This window comes from Homarus americanus, unplaced genomic scaffold (assembly GCF_018991925.1).
Source record: "Homarus americanus isolate GMGI-L3 unplaced genomic scaffold, GMGI_Hamer_2.0 scaffold48406, whole genome shotgun sequence".
Classification (NCBI taxonomy): Eukaryota; Metazoa; Arthropoda; class Malacostraca; order Decapoda; family Nephropidae; genus Homarus; species Homarus americanus.
This window is the reverse complement of record NW_024753828.1, coordinates 6,156,525-6,180,927: the sequence shown is the minus strand read 5'-3', so window position 1 is coordinate 6,180,927 and position 24,403 is coordinate 6,156,525. Positions and strand designations below refer to the sequence as shown.

At 36.1% G+C, this 24,403-nt stretch overlaps 1 protein-coding gene across 2 annotated transcripts; it reads left to right on the top strand.

Annotated features, from left to right (window-relative positions):
* Positions 1-1,678: 1,678 nt before the first annotated feature.
* On the top strand, positions 1,679-23,547 carry LOC121855463 (UDP-N-acetylglucosamine transporter-like). 2 transcript variants are annotated; one of them, XR_006086796.1, is made up of 9 exons: positions 1,679-1,728; positions 3,769-4,049; positions 5,137-5,291; positions 5,423-5,545; positions 6,254-6,545; positions 8,397-8,512; positions 8,922-9,176; positions 17,421-17,536; positions 18,292-23,547. XR_006086796.1 is itself a non-coding variant. In XM_042350406.1 (8 exons), the coding sequence occupies exons 2-8, from the start codon at positions 3,779-3,781 to the stop codon at positions 17,445-17,447; spliced, it is 1,239 nt and encodes a 412-aa protein (XP_042206340.1). In that variant the 5' UTR covers positions 1,679-1,728; positions 3,769-3,778; the 3' UTR covers positions 17,448-23,547. The 2 variants fall into 2 exon arrangements, 1 of the variants encoding a protein (XP_042206340.1); XM_042350406.1 differs by having other exon boundaries at positions 17,421-23,547.
* The last annotated feature ends 856 nt before the right edge of the window (positions 23,548-24,403 follow it).

Here is a 24,403-nt window from a genome sequence, read left to right as displayed (position 1 = left end):
TCACTGATGTTAAACTGGCGTGTATATTCTTTGTTCCTGCTTGTACTGTTCTGTTGAATGGATAAAACTGGTGTAGGTCTTCCTCTTGCTTTGATTTCAGTCTTTTCATTTAATGTCAGCTGGGAAAAGTTGATGTTTTGCAAATATTTCACTCGATTTTCCATCGTCAAAGGGTAATTAAAGAAAGCACGAGTTAACCACACCGTCCACACGTTGTACGAGACTGAGCTGCTTCAAGTGCGGCGGCGGCGGCGGCGCCAATTAATAACAGACATCAATCGTACAGCATTGACAGCAACTATGAAAGTAACTTAAATTTTGGTCTGATTTTAATGAAAATTCACTTAGCAACGTATTGAAAATAATTAAATAACATATAAAATGATATATTTGTTGGTAGTGTATTATTCAGCTGTCTCTCTAAAGGAATCATACGCCTGGCAGTGAGTGTCGGGGAGGACTGCACGAGCCGCCACTGACGAGAGGCGACCTAATCCTGCGGCTGCGGTTGTGCTGGTTCATCTCATTTGAGGTCGACACTGCTTCATTTTGGGAGGGAGCGAACTTTTGATCCCGACTGTACATACCAGGAGCTGGTGGACTACCTCCCCACAAGGGGTCACACCTCAAGGTTGAATTTTCCACAAGTCCAGAAAACTGTGAGGGTAAATTTTTTCGGAGTGAGAATTGTGAACTCTTGAAACAATCTGCCAGAGAGCGTTGTGATGGCACCGAGTGCGAGCTCATTCAAGGCCAGACTTGACCAACACTGGAGCAGGTTCCGATACATTCAGGAACCAATGCATACCCATTATCTGCCAACAGTGCGTATCAGAGACTTGACTGACCGCCCAAGTGGCTTACGAGCCGATCAGTGACGAAGAGAATAAGGTGAAGATAAAAATAAAGTAAGTGACATTTCCACCATATACATTTGTGCGACATACTCCAAGGCATTTACACTGATATGCGGGGTAGTTCCTCCCTCTATATTTCTTGGTCCCGAGGATTTGTCAATAAATTTACTAAACTAAAAAAAAAGTCACTAACAAGAAACTAATGTCTCCCTTTCCAAGAAGACTTTTTGAAGATATTTTATTCGTGAATAGTTACAGTCATAATCACTGTAAGTATTATTAAGTAGAGAAAAATAATGAAGTCCCATTGCTTAATAATGTTAGTTCCCTTGTCTGGGTTCTCACTGGGGTTCTCACTGGGGGTCTCTCCTGGTTGGGGTCGGGTCTCCCTGGGGGTCTCTCCTGGTGGGGGTCTGGTCTCCCTGGGGGTCTCTCCTGGTGGGGGTCTGGTCTCCCTGGGGGTCTCTCTGGGGGGTGGAAGAGTCGTACTGAAAGACAAAAACTCTTTAAACCAACAAGTAAAAACATTTAACATTAAGTACAGTATCGTGTCTCTACAACAAATATCTTAGTTGTGTATATAACATATTATAACATCATATCAATTCTTATATTTCTATTCTGGGATCATAAAGGTTTAAAAGTAATACATAAACCAAATAACAATTCCACCTAATATGTTAAATAACTCACTTTACCTAAATAGTTTAGAGAAAAATAATAATGTTTAGACTCAAAATTATTAAATTAATCCATAGATGTATCCATAAAACATGATATATAAGGTTATTTATTGTGGTTTAGGTTATTTAGTTTTCTCAGTTCAGTCCAGGGTGTTGTAGGGGCCGTCTCATGTATTCTCGTCCATAAGGTCAGTCTTCAGTAATTTAATAACTTATTTATGATGTATAAGTGTAGTATAAGTGTATGGTGAGTTAAACTACCCATTAGTCATTTGCTAGTAAGGTTTTATACAGCTGTCTCCTAAAATAAAAGGGAATCGGGGCTTTTATGTAATATGAAGTTAATTATAACAACGTGGATATTTTGTTACAGTAGGTGTGTAGGGCAGGTGTAGCAGCCCTGTAGGTGTGTAGTGCAGGTGTAGTAGCCCTGTAGGTGTGTAGGGTAGGTGTAGCAGCCCTGTAGGTGTGTAGGGCAGGTGTAGCAGCCCTGTAGGTGTGTAGTGCAGGTGTAGTAGCCCTGTAGGTGTGTAGGGTAGGTGTAGCAGCCCTGTAGGTGTGTAGTGCAGGTGTAGCAGCCCTGTAGGTGTGTAGTGCAGGTGTAGCAGCCCTGTAGGTGTGTAGGGCAGGTGTAGCAGCCCTGTAGGTGTGTAGTGCAGGTGTAGCAGCCCTGTAGGTGTGTAGGGCAGGTGTAGCAGCCCTATAGGTGCCAAGGACTAAGGCTGTGTTGTCAATAGATAGATACTGTAAAGCAGGTAATAGGGGAGTACGGTTTTTTTTTTACAACTTGCCCATAATTTCCCACAATATTTTTGGGCCCAGTTCTAGGTATATCTCATCATTTCTAACAACTTTTCTTAGTAGCGTTTTTGTCGCGAATGATTCATTTTCGAGAAAATCCCCTTAATTTGTTTGGGAGTCCCGACCTGCTCACACTCAATTAGGTAAAATTTGGTTAGGTTAGGGTAGGTTAGTTTGGTTTGGTTAGGATAGTTGGTTAGGCTGTTTGCTTCAATTATAAGCTCTGTTGGGGGCCCTGGGGGTGGAGCCTCCCACTAACCCCCATGGCTAGGTAATGTATATACTCTGAACAATGACTGTTAGGTCAGGTCAGGTCAGGTTAGGTAAGCACAGAAAATTATTTTGAGATGAAACATAGGTTTTTCCGATGGGTTTTGGTGTGAGTCATTCGAATTTGATAATAATCTTTTGCAAAAACTTGGCTTGGATTTTCAAATTTGGGCTTTTCACTACTTGTTAAAAACGGAAAAAATGAGCCAACTTTGGTCATTTATATAGCATATCATGCGTGTTTGCTCTCCCCTCACCCAAAAACCCCAATTTCCCACAGGTCCCCCAAGATTGTCAAACTCTAAAACAAGTCATTTGCGATAGAAATGAAGATCAGAATCGTTGAAAACACATCAAAAACCATTGAAAAAGCATAAGTGTCATGTCCAAAACCATTATGGGCAGCTTGTAAAAATTTACCAAGATTTCCGTTTATCTATCTATGATCATACTGTAAATCACCTGTAGTGGGCAGGGCATGAAAGGTGAGGGAAATTATGGGGTAAAATACAATGCAAAACTGATCATATGGCAGTAATTTCATGTCTATGTGCTTTGTAGGCAAAAAAAAAAAAAATAAAAATAAAAATTATCGTCAAAAACTCTCCCGTAGCGCCAAGTGTTTTCGTCCACTCTTAACTAATAAATGTTGAATCCGATCTTTGTAAACATTAAAAGTAATTTACTGTTTGTTTTTATTACGTACCTGGTACAATGTTACAGTATTTCCAGTTAGTATTCATGCATGGGGTCCGTTATTACCAGGTTCCATTATATGCAGTGTCCGTTATACCAATGGTTTCCTGTATACAGTACCAGGACATGTCAAAATTACTCGGCAATTGTGATTCAATAGATTTACAGTATAGTACTGTATGTCTATTTATTATAATATAAATTACAAAAGAAATACAGTATTTCTCAAAAATTTATTTCCATGGTATTGACTGTTGTACTCACCTCTCAAAAGAGTAACTTTCAAATACACTGTACAGTACTGTAATTAGGATACCAGAGTGTACCTGAGCCTATGGTTATGGAACTATTGGTTGAAAAGACATAAACAAAGATGTCTTTGATGTCTTGGGCAGTGAGAAATGAATCTTTTGCATTAATTCTTCTTATTCTTCTTATGTACAATGAGTAACTTTATACAGGTGAGGTGTGATGGGTGAGGTGGATGAGAGGTTGACCTCCTCGGGTGTTGCTGGTCACCATGCTTTTGCTAACAGAGGATGGCTCAAGACACATCTCCTGTCCTACAAAACCCTCAGTCTGGTGGTGCTGTCTGTGCAAACTTCAACGATGGTCCTGCTTCTTCGTTACAGCCGCACGTCAATTAATTTTGCCCATCAGCCATACATCATCACCACTGCTGTCTTCTCATCTGAGGTTCTTAAGCTGGGACTTTCCCTGGGATTTTTACACATAGAGTCTGGTAAGTTATTTCTATTTGGCAAAAATATATTCATAAAACTGTAGTGTCATTTGCTTGGTCTTGATAATGCTGTTTGTTTCTTTTATAACGACTCTAATTCAAAGCGAGTCATGACTATATACACCAGGGTTTTGGGGGGTTTCCCATTAAGCCCCTAGTGTGTAGTGGTAATTCACTACTCAGTCACTTCCATACAAATGAGAGATTAGAGGTCACAGGTTGTTTTAAGACATGGGAGTGTGACAAGACTTGACTCTGCTTTGCTTTTTCTTTCTCCAGTACTCTGTTGATCACTAGAGGTGGCCATGCCGAGGGAAGGAGGCCAGTGCCCTGTGTAGGATCCCTCCATTGTTCTTGATAAATCATTTTCCATGTTGCTGGGCAATGTGTGTAGATAAATGCATGCAATTGCAGTACCTGTATATATAAAAACATCAAAAATAGGAGTAGGCTCTTCTGATGGTCGTCTACACCATTGAGGTCTGTAGGCCTATACGGTGTTCAGGATTATGTTGGATTTGGCTTGACGGACTAGTTCATGATGTAATCTTGGAGATGTTCAGGGGACATCATTCTACAAGACTTCACACAATATTGTAAAGAATGATCTTTCCACACTTCATCTAATCTGTTTTTAGAGATATTCACCATTTCTGTATTAGTAGCTTCTTGTGGAAGTGAATTCCATGAATTCACTACATTATTTGTAAAGAATTTTCTAAATTGAAGAGCATTGCATCAGGGTTTGGGAGATTATAGCCCTTTGTTCAGTTTGCTAAGCATTTGTCTGGGAAGGGAATTTTAGTAGCTTAGAAATATATTTTCCTGTTGCATACACATATACTGTACATGTAACATGTAACTTGTACATAATAATGTACTGTACTGTTATAATATGTCACTGTTATTGAGGTAGTTTGTGTGTATTTGTTGTTGTAGATGACAGGTAACCAATCATTAGTTTTTTATGCAATTTGAATTTCCTCCCTTTACTTTTCTTTTAATATTGGCATTGTGTAATATTTAGAAATGATTTGAAATACCTGTACTGTACGAACATCTATCATATAATTTTTTTTTTTTACAGGTAAGGTAATGAAAGCAACTTTGAATCGGCTTTATGAAGACGTATTTATCAATATTTGGGAGACATTGAAACTGGCCATTCCAGCTTTTTTATATGTCGTCCAAAACAACTTGCTTTTTATTGCACTCTCCAACCTGGATGCTGCCACATATCAGGTTAGTTGGTTCTTCATAGTTATATTACTTTACTGAACTTTTTTTGTGTGTTTTTATTTATATTGTATACTGAAAATGTGATAGTTTCTCAGTGGTAAAAATATTCACTACAATTTTGGTCTGATGTACAGGTCACGTACCAGTTAAAGATCCTGACGACAGCTATTTTCTCATGGGTAATGCTCGGCAAGCGTCTTACACCCATCCACTGGCTAGCCCTCTGTCTGCTCATGTTGGGGGTCTCTCTTGTACAGGTATTTACACTAGTTATGTATTATGTTGTCACGGTTAACTTATAGTGTTGCCATCATACGTGTGTACAGTATGCCGGCTGAGTACTGTAGTGTGGTAAGTCTTTGCATAAGGTGGAATGAAGAATGAATAACTTAACACCATGTCTTCCCTCGCTCTCTCTCACTCCACTTTATCCCTTTATGATTCACATTATCTGTACAAACTGTATCCCATTTTTCTATTTAATTGTAGTATGGTGTTCCCTTTGTCTTTGTTTTTTGCTAGTGATTAACTCTCACACACCTCAGTACACTGTACAAGTATCCTTCAATATATGATTAAGTTACATTCCTGAAGAAAATGCAATTGTTAAATGAACAATTGTACAGTACAGTATATTGAAGACATTTTAGCATAAGGTGTCACTAGGGTTACTTTCCAGGAGTCATTCAAGTGTAATTTTCACGCCCAAAATGCCCCAAAATCACTATATTAACCCACGTGGCATTAAATAAAAAATAATATATATATATATATATATATATATATATATATATATATATATATATATATATATATATATATATATATATATATATATATATATATATATATATATATATATATATATATACATCTTCATACAATATAGCTTTATATAGTACAGTAAATACCATTTTTAGATATCATTAATTATCTCTCTCTCTCTCTCTCTCTTTGTTTTTCAGGTGGAGGGGAGCAGTAATGGTAATGGCAGCAACAGTAAGGTTCTGCCAGTTGCCCCAGAGGTGGAGGTGCTTGAGGGTGGTGATTCAGTGATACTCGGAGGCACAGAGGAAGGTGCAGGTTTTCCACCGCCTGACATACGCAATGAACACCCCAACACAGAAGTATCGAGACTTTTAGGAATTTTAGCAGTTTTTGTATCGTGTATTTCTAGCGGATTCTCGGGCGTGTACTTTGAACGACTCGTTAAGAGAGGTACACAAACATCATTGATCATCAGAAATATTCAGCTGGGTAAGAACAGCTTTGTTGTCAGTGTGTGTGTGGATGCCAGCATACTAAAATAGGTATATGACATATTCTACAGGGGATTTTTCATAATTCTCTTCTGTCATTTTGTGAGCTGATGTACTGTACTGAGTTCCTATACTTTCTTCGTGGTACTGTAGCTGTATCTTAATAGTAAACCTTGTCACATACTGTATATAATTTTTCTTATTGACATCATTATGACGCGTATATTTACAGGTACTGTATACAGTGATATCCCATTAGCCAGAACAATTGTTGCAGAGCACTTCCAGGACTGAGAGATTTCTGGGTAATAACACGACTCTCTCAAACTTGGAAAAAATCCCCCATCCCCGGAATTTGTCCAAGTACTGTACTGGGAAAAGTTTCTCAGAATTTTCCAGAAATTGTGCGTTACAGTATTTCATCCTTGTACAGTAATTTGCTTTTACACCCGGGAAAAATATTTGGATAGAGTTTACAGAGTTCCATATACAGTACTGTAATTTCATTCTCGGAATTTGCTCCCAGACCTGGGGGAAAAAATTGGAGAGTTTTCAGAATTTTTCTTGGAATTTTCAGAGAATATGCCTGATTTTCATTCTCGGAATTTGTTCCCAGACCCGAGAAAAAATTGGAGGGTTTACAAAAAAAATTTATTTTTTCAGAATTGCACCTGATTTTCAACCTCGGAAAATCTTTCCTAACCCTGGAATTGAAAGAAATTTTCCTGAAAAAATTCTGAACAAATTTCAATTCCGGCTATTGGAGAATTCAGGCTAAGAGGGATTCTGCCAAAGAGGAATTCCAGCTAACGGAGATATTTCTTGTGTATATAATTTTTACGCTTATTCCCCCTTATACATTCAACCAACCTCCACTTCACCCTATCTAGTACAGTATCTCCTGCTCTTCATTATATTTAACCCGCCTCAAATCATAAACTGTACTGTACAGGTACACCAGTTGAAGTTGATTTGGCATGGATTCAGCAAGTGTTTGTCATGATCACAACCGATCTTCATTTTCCATATCTGCTTAATCTTCTGCTGGTGAGGTATTGATGCTATGTTTCTGTTGACAGCATGTGTTTCACCTGATTCCATGCCTTCTCTATCAGGTTAAGGTCCAGTGAGTTCCCGGGCCACACTAATGCTTGAAAATTCTTGAATTTTTGGCAGCATGATGAGATGACATGTTCAGTTCCTCCTGTAATCAGTGTTTGTTCTGACACATCTTGAAGATTGTGGAAGGCTTTCTTCTTTTCTTCTGCAAACGTTGTCATATTCTTCATCATTTCTCTTCTTTCAAGTCAGAAATATTTCTGGGTCTCCCAGGAGACAATTACCAAGGGAAAACAGAATTAGCAAAAAAAAATTGTGTGCTTCAGTCTTAGGTGTTGCTGTGCCTAGTCCTGGATTTCATTCAGAGGAGTTTTTCACCACACAGGGCAAAGGTATGAGCCTTTTCCTCACCTGAAGGACCCAAGGTGACTGTTCTAAGAGAAAAAAATTGGGGTTGTATGGTGTTTTTTTTTTTTTTCATCAGAATATAGCAAAAACTGATGCTACTGCCCCAGGGTATGGGAATCTCATACATAAAAGCCTATGGTACCACTGAGTTGACAGGCTTAAAATTTTTTGTCTAATTCTATTTGGCAGTTTGTAATCGGCTACTAATTGTAACATAAGAATTCCTCCAATCACATAACCAGGATCAGTATTTTTTGCAGTTTTTATCAGCTTGATTATAGAGCTGAAAATATTTTTCAGGTACAGTAGTACACTGCAGAAAGAAAAAATATGATATAACTACAAGGAATTCAAACTGTTCACACTGACATTCTCCTTTCAGGAATGTTTTCTATTGCATTTGCTGTGATAGCAGTGAGCAGTGATAGTACAGCTATTAAGGACGGGGGGTTCTTCCAGGGTTACTCCGTTGCCACTTGGATGGTAGTTCTTATACAAGTGAGTTAACAAAAAGAACATTCAGAATGAATTGTAATGATCATCAGTGGCGCTAAGGAATTTGATGGGGGAGGGGCACACATTGGCTAGGCATGGCATATTTTATTTCATGTACTGAAAAGTGTTTTATCAAATAGCATTAAAAAAAATTATAACCACCAGAGTCAATAATTTTACATATATAGGATTTAAAATTCAGAAAATGCAGTTTTTCACCTAAAAGGATCATGATAAATGAAGAGCAAGATAAACTTATTTGAAGATGGTAGAGGATAGGTGTTCCTTGTATAATACACTGTACCAGACCTGTCTTGGGTAATATTTGTATATTGAGTCTTTTAATTCTACTGAAGTAACCTTAACTAAATCTATTCTTTGAATGTTTATCTAACATGGAAAATTATTTCAGGCATTTGGTGGACTGGTAGTGTCAGTGGCAATGAAGTACGCCGATAACATTCTGAAGGGGTTTGCCACTTCGCTGTCCATTGTGATGTCTACTCTAGTGTCGTGGCTGGTCTTGGGAGACGCTGCCCCATCCACACAGTTTGTTGTCGGAGCAACCATTGTTATATCATCAACGGTACTGTATGGCCTCACCCCTCAAAAGGGGGGTGTGTACACTGCAGGTTCTCAGCTTTCATCTATCAACAGCTCTCATAAGGTGTAAGACATGTTTGGTTTGGGTAGCTTGCTTGCAGTACTTGATTGTAAATCGGCACAGCTTTATGGTGGCTGAACCTGGCGGTTATTCAGGCAAGATCTCTATTTTTCTCTTGGCTTTATATTAGTAAAAGACATTATTCTAGTGAATGTCATGGAAGTAATACATTAGTTTAAATTCATCCACTTAGGGTGAACATTAACCTTCCTATAACAGTAACTTAAAGTTCTTATTATAAAATGTTTCTGATATTATCTTGTGGTTTTTCTTCTTTTTTTGTGAAGGCATTTACTTAGTATGGAAAATCCTCCATGTCGTATGAATTGCAAAATTAATATTTCCAAGAACAACATCTCTTCAATTTTTACATATTTATCTTTATACCTGTTTGGTGCTGTCAGTATTACTGTACAGTGGGTCCTCATTATTCATGTTGGACCCATTGCTAAAAGTCCATACATGTAACGATTATACTATTAAAGAAACGTTTTGTCCTGTATAAATCAATGTAATAAGGGATTGGTTCAATTCCAATTATGGTCAACTTTACATTTGGTGGTTAATTTGAAATTGAAAGCACAGAAATACTTACTAATCATATAAATATTGTACAGCAATAAATAAAACACATTCTAGTCATATTGAATATGTACTGTAGAGTACCGGTACAGTAAGAAGTAGAAGTACTGGTACAGTCCTACCAGTATTTACGTTACAGTATTTTTCATGAACAAGTTTTTAAAGGTTTAATAAACAAATGTCAAACAAAGACAGTCAATATTCTGATGAAAACATAGTTCCCGTGCCCTCAGTAGATAGCAGCATGAACGGGCACATCATCTGCCAGCAGAATTTTCAAATTACCGTGCACCATTAATATTAAATATTTTATAGCCTCCCACAAAGATGCAAATACAAAACTCACAAATATCCAGGGACTCCTGTACTCTTTGATGATGTTCATTATATAAGTTTTTATCAAATACTGTACTGTGTGGTGATTATATGACATTGTCTACATTAATGTATCATACGTAAAGAGTGGAGTAAATGTCCGGATTTTATGGACTCGGCATAATTGGACATTCCTTCTTTCCTATTAGTCCACTAAATTGAGGTTGTAGTATCTGTATAACCAAGTATGGCATATGAATAATGTGAAGCATTTGTAAAAAATAATGAGGACCCCCTGTGCAGATTATTTCAGCAGTGTACCTCTGAGAGCCACCACTTATATAATTAAATTCACACAAACAACTACATCTACACTGCCACTTTTTTCCATGCTCAGACAATTTCATGCAATTTTTTTTTTCACTGTAAATGTTTTCAGAACCAATTAGTGGCCTTTTTGGCAGCCATTTTGGATTTCTGGTAATAAATGCAGCTCACAACAAAATGTTTATGGTTCCATTGTAATGAGCACACACTCTTTTACAGGTACTTTAACGGGCAATGTTCGGTGGATTTGGCATCCTGTGTACCGCCGGCAAGGCCGTGGGCTCATAACACTCGTCTTGCCCGCGGTGCCCACCGTTTCTCTGTGGATATCGGTCACAAGAGAATAACCCGTTATAGTGCCTCCTTCTTTCCTCACACAGCCAAACTGTGGAATGATCTGCCTTCTTCTGTGTTTCCATACTTATACAATCTGTCTCACTTTAAAAAGCTGGTTTTCTGGCATCTTCATGGTGTAGATTAACACTGTACTGTATACCGGGTAACCTTTTTCTTCTCTATATTCAATTTCTTTGTTCTTATTGTTTCGCCCCCCAGGCCCTGTTGTGGGTCGTTGACCTGTGCCCGGGTGGGCAAATTCCCGTAAAAAATAAAATAAAAAACATGTAACTGATCACCAAAGTCATTGTTCTAAGGACTGTAGTTCAGCAGTTATGATGGTTTGGGTGTTTTCCCATTAAAATTTAATACATAGTAGCCATCTTGAATTCTGAAAATGCCTTGGGGTGGAATCTGGTGAACTTTGCACGGGGGACTTGCATATGATTTTCTGGGGTCCCTGAAAATAAAAAAATTTCTTATTTATTTCAAGGCTTTAACAGTATAACTAATGCTCTTATACTATTGTTGCTGTCTGCTACCTTGACTCATATCTGGTACTGTACTGTACTGTATCATGACTGATACCTTGCATCATGACTAGAATCTTGTATCATAATTGTCTGCTTGTACCATGACTGGTATCTCACGATGGTCTTGTTAATGGACATAGTGTGACAGTGGAAGTAAAAGGTTGGTAAAGCGTGTGTATAAATCAAAGGTGAATGGTAGGAAAGAGAGAGGAAGACCAAGAAAGAGGTAGAGGGATGAGATGATGGATGTTTGTGTTGGAAATGAAGGGTTAGGACATTCAGGAAGCAATGTTGTGCATGAAGTGATTTTGGGGAAGGACGTACTAGGGCAAACACATAAAGGGATTATACATTCCTTTGTTACACATATAAATATGTAACAAACAACCCCCCCCCACCCCGTCCACAAATGTTATTCGCGGATTTGGTGATTCGTGGCCATTTTGAGAACCTAATTCCCACGAATCTGGGGGGCCCCCTGTATATCTTTTGACAATGTTGTAAATTAATTAAACTAACAATGGAAGAAAATGCGTGTGTGTGTGCTCATTTCCAGTCGTCCTTCATGGACCAGGAAAATGCTTGAAAGAGGTTAAAAAGTCTTAGGGAAAACCTCTGTCATTGGTTTCCTATGTATGAGTTACATTCTAGCGCCATAAACATCATACAAATGGAAATTTTCTGTACTACGTATATGATAATGCCCGAACTGTAACTACTATCTTTAACAATTACTGTGTCTGAGGTCCTGTTTTCTCCTCTCCAGCAGCCATAGAGTTAACAAAGCTTTATTTCCCAACTTATTAAAGGTTGAATTTCATAGTGGGTTCTGTTTGTGTTCAAGGAATTAATCATTTAATAATTTATATATTGTTAACAATTTGTCTATTCAAGAATATCTAACAATATTATTTCTTCCAATAAGGAAAGAAGTTGTTAGTTTATTCTTCTCAAGAGGTACAAAATGTGTCTGTTTGTATTGGTCACAAACATGTGTTCAGTGATTCATGTTCTTTGGTCACAAACCATTCCCCTGTTTTAGTACTACAGTAGTTGTAGTCAAACCGTTTGTTTTAACTAAAGATAATTCCAGATATTTATTTTTTTATGTTAATCACATGTTTGATATTTCTAACAACTAACTACCTTTAATTGTAGTGTCTTGCTAAATATACTTTACACTATTAACACTTATGATTTATGTCTTTTTTGTTAATCTGTATATGTTATTTTTAACAACTAATTTCCTTCCCCTTTAGTGCATTACAAGTAAATTCCTGAGTTTAGTGGTACGTACTGTACACTGGTTTCAGGACATTTGAAGGTTAAATAGTGGTTAAGGAGTTGGCATGGTACAGTACTGTGTTTAGGTCATTATGTTTACTGTATTTGTGTAACGATGTTAGCTAATATTGTGTGTGTTCGGCTAAATATTAATTTAATTTCAACTTTGAACAACTGAACTTAAACATATGCAAAAATTCAAATGTTGTGGGGAGTTTATATCCCCAAAACAGGTGTACAGTGATATCCCCGTTAGCCGGAACAATTGGTGCAGAGCACTTCTGGGGATGAGAGATTTCCGGGTAACGAAACGACTCTCGAAGCTGGAAAAAAATCCCTCGTCCCAGAATTTTCCGGGTACCAGAAAAATTTTCTCGGAAGTTCCTAAAATTGCCCATTACGTCATCTCTCTAACTCGGGAAAATATCTCCCATAAATTTTTCTCGTAATTTCCGGAGAATGCACCTAATTTTCATCTCTCCAACCCGGAAAAAAACTCCCCCATACTTGAATTTTTCCGGGTATCGGGAAAATTCTCTCGTAAATTTCCGGAAAATGTGCCCCTTGGAAAATTTAAATTCCAGCTATCGGTAGAGGTTTGGGGGATTTGGGCTAATGGAGATATTACTGTACAGGTATTTGGGGGGAGATTATTTCCCCAAAGCAGGTATTTTTGGGGAAGGTCATATATCTCCCCAAAGCACTAATTCTTTTGTACCTGGACACAAAACCCAAAACAATAATGTAATACCTTTTATCCCCTGATACCACACTGTAAGAAACAATTTCAGTTAAATTTATTGAGGCTTTTGGATATTTCTACTTTTGTTATTAAAGTATAGATAACTTAAATGCACTGAACTGACACATGAATATAGACAAGAGTAGAGTCTTGATATCTGCTAGTGCTTGAATATTAAAAGGGGTAGACTTGTAAATTTTATCACATTTTTATGACCAATAATATTCAGTACAGTTGGTCCTCATATTACGCGGTCCCGCATTCCGCGTTTCACCGTTAACGCGGTGCCTTGCCAGAACCTTACATTTTCACATTCCGCGGTCGTGAACCCCATTACGCGGAGAGCGGCTGGCAAGCCGCGCCATTTTTGGATCCAAACCTCCCGCCATCCGCCATGTTGTGTAAGAGGCGCGAAAATGGTGCGCACAAGGTTGCCCAGTCATCAAAACATGACCAGTTCTTCACCCGCCACCCACTACAGCCGGCCCAAGTCAGTGATAGTGATAATTATAGTGAGGATATGGACTTATATGAACTTTGGGGGGTTTGACAAAGAGGCCCTGCAAGCCTCTGTGGTGGATAGTGATATAATTGATACAAGTGATACAGGTGAGGGCCAATAATCTGCCCTCTGCCTCGGAACCAACCGCCCATCCCCGTGTGCCCAGCCATCTTTTCTACTAATGTAAGTGTTAAAAAACCTAATATTATTGATGTTTCTCTTAATTATTAATTGTGTGTGCATGCCATCATAAAGTTAAGATAATATTTTTACTACAACATACTGTAGTTGTGTGTCGTCAAAAAGTGGAGTTTGGGGATCGGCCCGGACTCCATTTCAATTAATCCCATATGTTATGTTATTCACTTTACGCGTTTCTCACTTTCCGCGGTACCCTCCGGGTTACATTAACCGCGTAATATGAGGACCAACTGTATAGTATTTGAAAAACATGAATCTGTTGTAATATTTTTTTCTTTGGTTTATATATTTTTAAGAAAATCTAAAGTAGTCCTAATCAGAAGACAAACCCCAGGTCTCATCTGTGTCCTGTAATTATGGTTGGTGTTTGTTAAGGTCAGAGCTGCATGATATATCTCAAGGAACACAAAGTTAAATTAGCTTGCCCACAGGTCGAAAGAGAGAGAGGAAACATTATATCAAGACTGTGTAGTTAAAGTGGAATTCATTTATTTGTAAGATACTGTACTATACACTGATCCATGTCCAATGCATATTGTAAAACACTTTTTTTCAGCATACGAGTACAAAGTTTTGAAGGAGATGATTGCCATAGTTGTTGTTGTTATCAGTTATCAAGTGATACTCTTTTACATTAAGGTTATTCACCAGGAATTTATGAGAAATGCATTTTACACGGTTTCAAATGTTTTACAGGGGTTTTATTGTGCACTGCTTGAACACTACAGTATGTTGATTTTAAATACAACTTGTAACCATAAACATTGTCTTTACACACACACACACACACACACAGAGTAGTCCTTCCCACCACTTCACCACCAGAGAAAGATATAGAAAATAACAGTATGTGTGTATGTGTCAAGTGTCTGTGTATATCCAAAATTGTTGAGATAATACATGTAATTTGAATTAGCAAAGTGGTAGGGCTATGACACTAATATATCACTTTAATAATTCTCTCTCGCCACAATCACTCCGAAGAGTCATGTCAGAAATCATGATCTTGTCCGGCCTTGTTGCAGCCTTGGGGACTAAGACACTTTAAGTCACAGTTATTAGTTAAGGGTGATTCATACAGTCAATAAACTGAGAGGCAGCACTCAAGCAGAGGATAGAATATTAGTAAATCAGTCACTTAACAATGGGTGCTTAGGATGATCTCTTATTGGTCATTTTTATGATGTAATTCTAACTTGAGAAGTGATTCAATTAGAACATTGTGGAACAAAGAGCCCCTGTTATGCATGTAGCACTTTATTTTAACCTTTATTGTTGTTTTCCATTTTATGCAGTAATATTATGTAATCTAGCCACATATTGTAAAGTTGCATGTTTTTTTTTGTTTTTTTCAGCTGATTTATCATTATTTTTAGTGCTACTGCTATGATATGGCTTGTGGCTATAGTGATTGACTTTGCATGATACTGTATACACAAGTTTTGGGGACAGTTGAAGGAGGGTAGAGCACTGCCCTTTCCTTGGCTTTCATCAGTCTAGTAAAATAATCATTGGTCTCAAGGACTCAAAGTTATACCGTAAATATCTTTTATGATATTTATTAACTTCTGTAGAATTTCACATATTGAGAGGCACTCCAGAGCAGCATTGGGGGACTACAGTATGTCAATTATATTAATTTTAATAACAGCCGGTGTGTGTAGGTGGCTCAAACACCCCATTTTAATTGGTAACGGATAATGAACACTCAGATGTCTAATGTTAATCATATTCTTGACAAATGTGGTGTAAGGGTTGCATGTCTAAAACTACAGCACTGTATCAGCTGCTCTTATACATCCAGTGCTCACAAGGTGTACATATCTGGGTTCATTAGTGGTGCTCTTGGTTTGGAATCTTGTATTTGACTCTGTATTTTAGGACTAAGAGAACATAATTCTTGCCATGGGTGTAGAGTCAAGTTCTTGGCTTGAGTGTCTGTACTTACCAGTGATAGTGTCCCCCAAGTATTCTATCATCTGTCTACATCCAGTTCAAGGAATTTAACATATTTGCTTACCTTGCAGTAATAAGTAAGACACTTTAAAAGAAATATAAAAAAAATAAAAATTGAAAAATAAAACCTTACTGCAGATGAAGATGATGTTACACCAGGAAAAATAAATTAGTGTGAGATTGAGGTTATCTCTTTCTTTACTTATTGGTGAAAGAAATATGCAGTGATGGTTTTTTCTAGTCTATATTAACTCAGGGTCTCTTATGAGCAAATAAATTATGATTAATAGTAGATTGGGTAAACTTTGGTTACTTCAGGGAGTATCCTTGCCAGCTTAAGAGGGTGTTTGGAAGTCCTACTTAAAATGCCCAGTTCCTATGCTGTAGAGGTGGTTTGGTAAAAGGAATTGCATCCAGCTGTAAAACTTGCTTCATGTTTTCCTGATGACAAATGGACCATCATGCCATTAGGTAATCTTGGCTATTCCATCTAAGTATGGAAAATGGCCATAAAAAGTGATGATAATGGCCACATATTTAATATAATGACTAAAATACCTAAATACACAACAGTAAGTAGAAGAGCTTAAAACAAATTATCTTTGTCATGCAGGGTGGACCAAGTGTCAGGAGGCTAGTTTTAATGGTACACAGTACAGTAATTTCTATTAAACACTAATGTCATAGTTCCTGGTTATTGTAGGTGATACAAGTAATTTAAAACATAAAATAATATGAATACAACCTACCAATACTTTATATGTTAATTACTTGGTAACTGGATCAATATCATATTTTAGATGGTCTGTCTAACACCTTCACTTCGGGGACACCACTTATTATATTTTAATAGACAAAAGCCAGATGATTTTGTGCACGGAGAAGTCCCCATACACGGGGTTAACACTTGAAATACAAATACACTACAAGTGACCCTCGACCAAACATCACAGGTTTCCTTCTGTACTAACACTGGATAATAAAAGTTCATATCAAAAAACAGATCAACTGCCCATATGGCTAGTAAGCTAATATGTACTGTACATAACATAACTAAAATAAGTTTTGTCACTCCTCTGGAAATAACAGATGTTGCCTCACATAGTTTTACTCAACAGTTTGTTTGTCATAGAATAATAGTGCTGGATAGAGGGACAAATTTTAATTTTCTATTCACTTGACTGCAGAGCCAGTTATTTGTAGTGTTCAGGTTATATTTTATTTTAGGAACATTTCAAGGTGCATTTGTTTTATAATTAAAATATACAGTACAGTCTATCTTCTCTGGGAGTGCCTTAGAATTTGTCAGTCACTCACTTCTCTATAAATTATATAATGCATTTGTATCCATTAAATGTAGAGATTCTTTTTAGATGTATTGTGCATGTTATTTGGCACATTGTAGTTTATGAAAGATTTGTTTTTTCTTCATTTTTATATTATGCTTAATTAGCGTTTTCTCCCGGCAGATCATCAAGGAAGAAAAAAGTGAGTGAAATCGTATGACCTAAGCAAAGGTGGCCACTTTTAACAGATGTTACACAATGTAAAAGTTAAGACATGAAATTCATGAGGCTGCCTAAAGGTAAGTCAGCTATGTATATTTTCATCTACAATATTTGTGTCAAAATACAGTACAGTATTTGAATATAATTACTGTAATGGAATATTTCCCACAGAGGGTTTTTGTGTGATTATCTGTGTTGTTACTGGCAGCTGTGGTCACCCAGGATAATGTTTAGTCACTTGGAGGGCATTATTACTAATACTGTACAGGACTGGTCATAATTAGTCAGGCTAGAAAATGGGTGCATAGGTGTGATACCTGTGCTCAAGAAGGTCATGAAGAATGTGTTCAGTGATGTTATGGTTATTTGGATAATTTACTATAAGTTAAAGTTTAGATAATTAAGGTTAATGTTGATGCCAGAGGCACTTTTTTCAGTAAATATTTAAAGTTTATTATAAAAAATCGGCAGGTCAGGTGTTTAGTAAGAACTTATTAATGTAATGCTTTTTCTTCTACTTTACAATGGTAAGTGAAGATATGTGCAGAAAATATTGTGTTATTTAATCTAAAGAAAATACAGGCATCCCCCGGGTTACAGAATTTCGCCCTTACGGAACTTACAAATTTAGACCTTAATTTCGGGTTACAGAAAAGAAAATAACCTCTATGGAATTTTAAAGAAAAAAATGCTATTTTTAATAAAAAATTTAACCAAAAAAATTTAAAAGTAGTGTGTGAATGCATTTGTGGTGGCCACAAGGCCGCTCAACTCCCCAGTTATCATCAATCACCATAACAATGGAGCTGCTCAGTTTAAATTCTTTCCCCAGGTTGTTTTCAGTTATGTGGCTGTTACTTTGTACCCTTATTCAAGATGAGTGGAAAAAGCCTATCAAGTTCAAGTGAAAGCAGTGGTGATAAAAGATTCCATAAAGGAATTACATTGGACATTAAACTTGATGTTGTAAGGAGGTAACTCCCAGTAATTCTGATCCCACAACTTCACCACCACCTGCAGCACTCAATATTGTTTCTGGTAAGTAAAATTAGAGTGTTCTGTTCATTTTTTATCATGTTACATCATGAATGACTCATCATATGTGGCTAAAACTGTCTAATTTCATACACATACGTGCTTGTGTCACATTTTTGGGCCTTAAGAAATTTCCTTAGGAATGCATCTCAACTTTTATGCTGGAAGCATATGAGAAAAGTGGTTTTGCGTTACAGAATTTTGCTTTACGGAAAGATTTTCAGGAATGGAACCCTTCCGTAACCTGGGGGATGCCTGTACTGTACTTATATTGTACAGTATATACTGTAAGGTATACTATAATTTGTACTAAGCGGAAGTCCTGATATTCCCATTAGGTATGGGCATCACTGGGTGTCAGAAGTACCCTCCAGATGATACATTTACCTTCCAGAAAGGGGAATTTTATCAATGGTTTACATTCATTGTAGGTTCTTGTGGCCAAGTGACATACAGTTCAGTGGCTAAGGTTTTATCTTTTACCATTACAGTATGTGCAATATGCCTGGTCTGTTGTCTTTCTATAAATGTTAACTTGAGACCTGAGAATTTTTTACTACTTCTCATCTAAGGAACTATGATCTGTCTCAGTCACTGGAAATGTAAATATTCATTATTAGCAATACTTTTTTGCATTCCTGAAAGAAAAAGATCATTCAAAGAAAGAAGTTACATTGCTGGGTTAGTAACTGTAGATCTTCGGTAAACTCTCCATTTACCAAAGCTTGCAGGGGGAAGGATGTTATTTGGTCACAAAAACTTTGTTTACCACTTAATTATAAGTAACCTTTTGTTTGTGTATTACAGTAGCTAGAGCTATTGAATTACCTTATACGAATTGTTTATAACTCTACCAAAGACATAAATACTCGGCTTATTAATTATGAATATGATATTTATAAACATGACTTAAGCTAAAGTAACATATTCTACTCAATAAATTAACATCAGAACAATAAATTTCTAACAGTGAGTTTAACATGACACAGTGGTAAGGAGCACAGTTGGTGGGATATCAGAGGTAGTAATGTTTATCAGTCCACCACAGTGCGTTGTAATGAAGTGTTAGCCCAAAAATTCCCAATAATCACAGAATTTGTTAATGTTTGGATTAATTGGAGGGTTTACTGCATGTTAGAAGATTTTGTTATACTGTATTTATTTTCTTTGAGTGAAACATGTTGAAAATAAGTATTGCTTACTAATAATCATGTCACAATACTGATGCTAGTCTTATATATGTGATATTTAATGTATACATATTTGTTCTTAATTTATAATGTTCTAGTACAAAGAACAGAATGCATATGTATATTACTATCTTCATTATTTAACTTACACAGTGCTATAATTGAGACTTCTCTAAAAGGAACATTATGTATGGTCACAAGGAGGAGGTTTTAAGTTGATCATCATACACATTTATTTTAGAAATTTGAAAAAAAACTTATTCATCCAACCCATCAAATAATCACCCAATACATCACTTAACTATTGCATTTTGCCTTGTAAATACCAATTGTTCTCTTCATCCTTCAATATTCAGTTCCTTGCTTTTAAACTGAAATAATGTTCAAATTGGATGACACCTGAGTAACTTTAATGTGATCAATGAGTCAATAAACTAATGAATGTAGATAATTAGATATATTACTTGATATACCTTTGGTAAAACATGGCCTTTTTAGAAAATGTTGACACACCTGTACTTGCTTTGATATAAGATTAAATTTGTTTCATGAATATCATAGCTGTGTTGTTTATGTTGGTGTAGGAATTAATATATTTTTTGTTAAAGTCCACATTTTTCTCCTGTAAGTTAAATGATACTACAGGGGTTAGTTGTCTATGAGCTAAATACCATTATGCACATCTCTTTACACTGCATCGTAATCTATGAACCAAACACCTTAGCTTCTTACACCTCTGTTTACATTGTCTTTACTGTCAGTTTACACATCTCACGGGGCATATGTCATATCTATTGTTTTTCCTTTGTCTTTTATTTATTTTACTCTTACCTTTGAAATTGCTTTTATAGCCTTGCTCTGTATGTAAATATTCATCTCACACACTGGAAATGTTTTTCTTTCTGTACCGGTAGTCATCATTTCTCTTCGAAGATGTTGATAGTTGCCGAATTAAACAGGATCCTTGTGGTTCCTTTACTCTCTGCAAACCAATTATTTCTCCACTCTTATTGATTCCACTTTCTATATTTTATTTATTTTTTCAACTCTTAGCTCTTACCACATCTGTCACTCACATGATTCATTTCAACAGCTTAAATTTTAAAACTTTTGTACTGTATTTCATTTCCATTTCACTCCCCCCAGATCCATGGTTATACAGTAATTGTATTAATTCATAAACCTCTTCTAAAATCTAGATCTGTTTTCCTTTAGTCTGTTTGAGTGTTAATAGGTTTTATCTGCCAACAGTACAAAAGCAACAAATTGGCTATTCACCAACTGCTCTCTCTCTGATTTGATCTCCATTTACTAAAACATCTTTGCTTCTTTCCTCACCCTCATGATTTATTAGTCTATACTGTACTTCTTTCTTCCTTGACATGCTTAGTTCTTAACTCTGCTTTCCTGTACTGTATATTAATAGTACTGTACTATTTGTAACGTTATTCTGTCACCTGGTATAGTCCGCCAAAAAACTATTAGCAAAGGAGTATTATAGGTGTAGGTAGAACAGTTCACAAGAGCACAAATTCCAATAGTCTACTTCTATGATAGGGTTGTGTTCCTGAAAACCTTGTAGACTGAATAATCTTAATCTGAATCTCGCATTTATCCGTTGATTACTATTATAAATTAAGATATATTTTAAAAACGAACATCATCGACTGAAATGCTTGCTCTTTTATTTTTCATTATGTACTTATAATAATCTTCCAGTAATTTTTGTGCCATTCTATACTATCAGTCTCTATTCCAGTTACTTTCAACTGCATATCACACGATTTCTCTTTTCAACGAGTACGTACAGTATATTTTGCCTTTAATCTATGTTATACTGTCTATGTTAAGAATCCTTTTTTTGTTTTATTCCCACATTCCTAAGTGATTCACCAGTGTGCTGTGTTTTAGCTAAGTTCTCTTAACACAAGACCTTCTACATAGAACTTATGTATCCCTACGAGCACCTTGCTTTTAATCAGTTTTATACTTTGTCATTATTTCCACATTGCATAACACCCTTCCATTATTGTGCATCATTTGAATGTAGCTTAGATGATGCTACCTTGTTGTAGTGAAGGTTGTGAACTTTCTTCTATAAAATCAATATTTTTTTGTTATTGTTATCCAAATAGTGATAGGCCTCATGAGGAAGGTTATACCACAGTGTTTCATACAACATTGGCCTTTTGTAGTGTAACTGGTAATGGAATGGAAAAAATCTTAGTTAGTGAAGTAAACTCAACAAACTTTTAAGACCTTTTAGTTAAACATGAATAAAGTAATCAAGAAAATTTTTATCTGATGTTTAAATTCTTTGAGTGAAAGTTATTTCCCTTGTCATTCCTAGAAATGCACTATAAAGTAAGTAAATTGAAAAATATATTGTAAATTAAAATATACGTACTTACGCTAAAGATCTGTAAGAACCAATCGATGTGAAGATGTCACCCTTATATTTTGCAATGCATATGAAAGTAAACTGTCCAAGTGATATACTGTAGTAAGCCCTCAATGAGTTAATTACAACACTTACCTTACACTTCCCTTTCATATTTCTTAATTATTCATTACATTCATTTGTTGGCTTTATCATCAATACCATATACCAATAACACATACAGAATCCCTATCATAGCTCTCATTAACAGTTTCTGCCATTACACCTAAAGTAAAGGAAAACTCCAATAGATGTTCATAATTGTAACCAACAGACAGAGAGCTAATGATGGGCCAGGAGATGCAAAGTATAATGGAATGATAGTGGTTACTGAAGCAAATACTTCCCTAAAATAATATCATAGTATAACTCAGCATTGTATTTAGTGGATTTAACTTTAGGCCTGTAATAACCTGCAATTTCTAACCTGTTTAATTCTTTTCTCTTCTCATAATGCTGACAGCTTTAACAATTCTCCTTCTACACCAAAAAATTGTAAATGCTTTTCATGTTTTATTTTAAAAAATTTCTAAATTATCAGATACAGTACTAATTACACCTTTTTTTCTCGAGGTAATAAATTCTCTCTTTAGGATTTTCTCAATTCAGATTCTCAGAGTGAAGGTGATCCACACTCATTTCACTCAGTATATCCTACACTTATTTTTCCACCCTGCATGTACAGATCCAGCACTCATCTAACCACAATCACATTATTAATAAACAAAAATAATTTATTCAAGGCTAAAATAAAAATATAAATTCTTCTTTCTTCAATGTTTTGTAAACAAACATTCTCAAGGTGATGAACTAGCCCACTAATCTACGTATAAATATCACACACTCACACATTGTTCTCTCCCATATCTAGATTAGTAAATATATTCACTTCCTTGCTCACTTAACATTCTTTGTAAGCGAACATCTGATCTACATAACCATGTCATTCCATAAAGCTTTCCAAATTTTCTCTCACTTAAGACTAAAATGATTCTTTCTGTTACTACACACATATGTACTACCTCTTATACTCCCCAAGCTAATACCAGAATAATTCTTAAGTGCTACAATGTTGAGGACTATATTAACATTTATGAACTTGTTATAAACTACACTGGTTGTGCTGGGTATTACTTGAGGTGAGATTTTAGTTTTATCACCAAAATGTCACAAAGTTCATGACAGTTTTAATAATGTATGTACAGTGCTTTAGGTTCAAGACTTACTTTTAGTCTTCAGAATGCAGAAAATTACTCAAAAAAGGTCAACATTGATGCTTAATGATTTAAGCAGGAAAGAAAATAATGTACCGTAGATTCGGGTTAATTTGATATGTAATTGTAGCATTGAATTATTATATTCGTTATTTAATAATGGTACGTGTGAGAAAAGAATTTAAATAAACGAGAATGAAATTACAGTACGTATTTGTTTTTTTAATGCTTTACCTTTATCTGTTACCTGAATTTCTGATTACAGGTAATAGCTTATTTTATTTTATTTTTGTTCTATTAATAGAGGAGATATTCAATTTGATAGGATTTCACAATAATTTGTATATCAAGTTCATAAATCAAACTCATGACTTAAAAGATGGAAACTTCGATGTCATCACCTCAGTTTTAATACAGTACTCACTAGCAACCCCTTCAGCTGTGTTCACAGGAAAGAATAAGGCCACATTTACAGCCTTGTAAACACAGCTCCCCAATACTGGAATTGAATGAAGGAAACTTGGTAATAATTATCATGGAGCAGATGCAATTTAGAAACAAATCTCTCAATTGGGACCTTTACTTAGATCAAACTACGGTGATATCTCCATTAGCCGGAACAATTGGTGCAGAGCACTTCCAAGAATGAGAGATTTCTGGGTAACGAGACGACTCTCAAAACCGGAAAAAATCCCTCCTCCCTGGCATTTTATGGGTAATGAAAAACTGTTCTTGCAAGTTCCAGAAATTGCGCATTACATCATCTCTCGAACCTGGAAAATTATCCATCATCCCCAGAATATTCCGGGTAGCGGAATATTTTTTTTTTAATTTTTGGATAATGCACCTGATTTTCATCTCTTGAACCTGGAAAAAAAAATCCCCCATCAACGGAATTTTCTGGGTATTGGTAAAATTTTCCAGAAAAAGTGCCCCTTGGAAAATCGTTCCCAAAGCTGGAATTTACCAGAAAATTATGGCTTTGGGAACGATTGTCCGAGAAAATTTCAATTCCAGTTAAGTGGGATTCCGGCTAGCAGAGTTATTACTGTACTGTATTTTTAT

Bases quoted from the DNA above. Each gene is read 5' to 3' on its own strand.
- LOC121855463 (XM_042350406.1), top strand. From the start codon at position 3,779: ATGGGTGAGGTGGATGAGAGGTTGACCTCCTCGGGTGTTGCTGGTCAC. The intron at 5,292-5,422 runs GTTAGTTGGTTC...TCTGATGTACAG, and splicing joins TGGATGCTGCCACATATCAG to GTCACGTACCAGTTAAAGAT. The intron at 5,546-6,253 runs GTATTTACACTA...TTTGTTTTTCAG, and splicing joins TGGGGGTCTCTCTTGTACAG to GTGGAGGGGAGCAGTAATGG.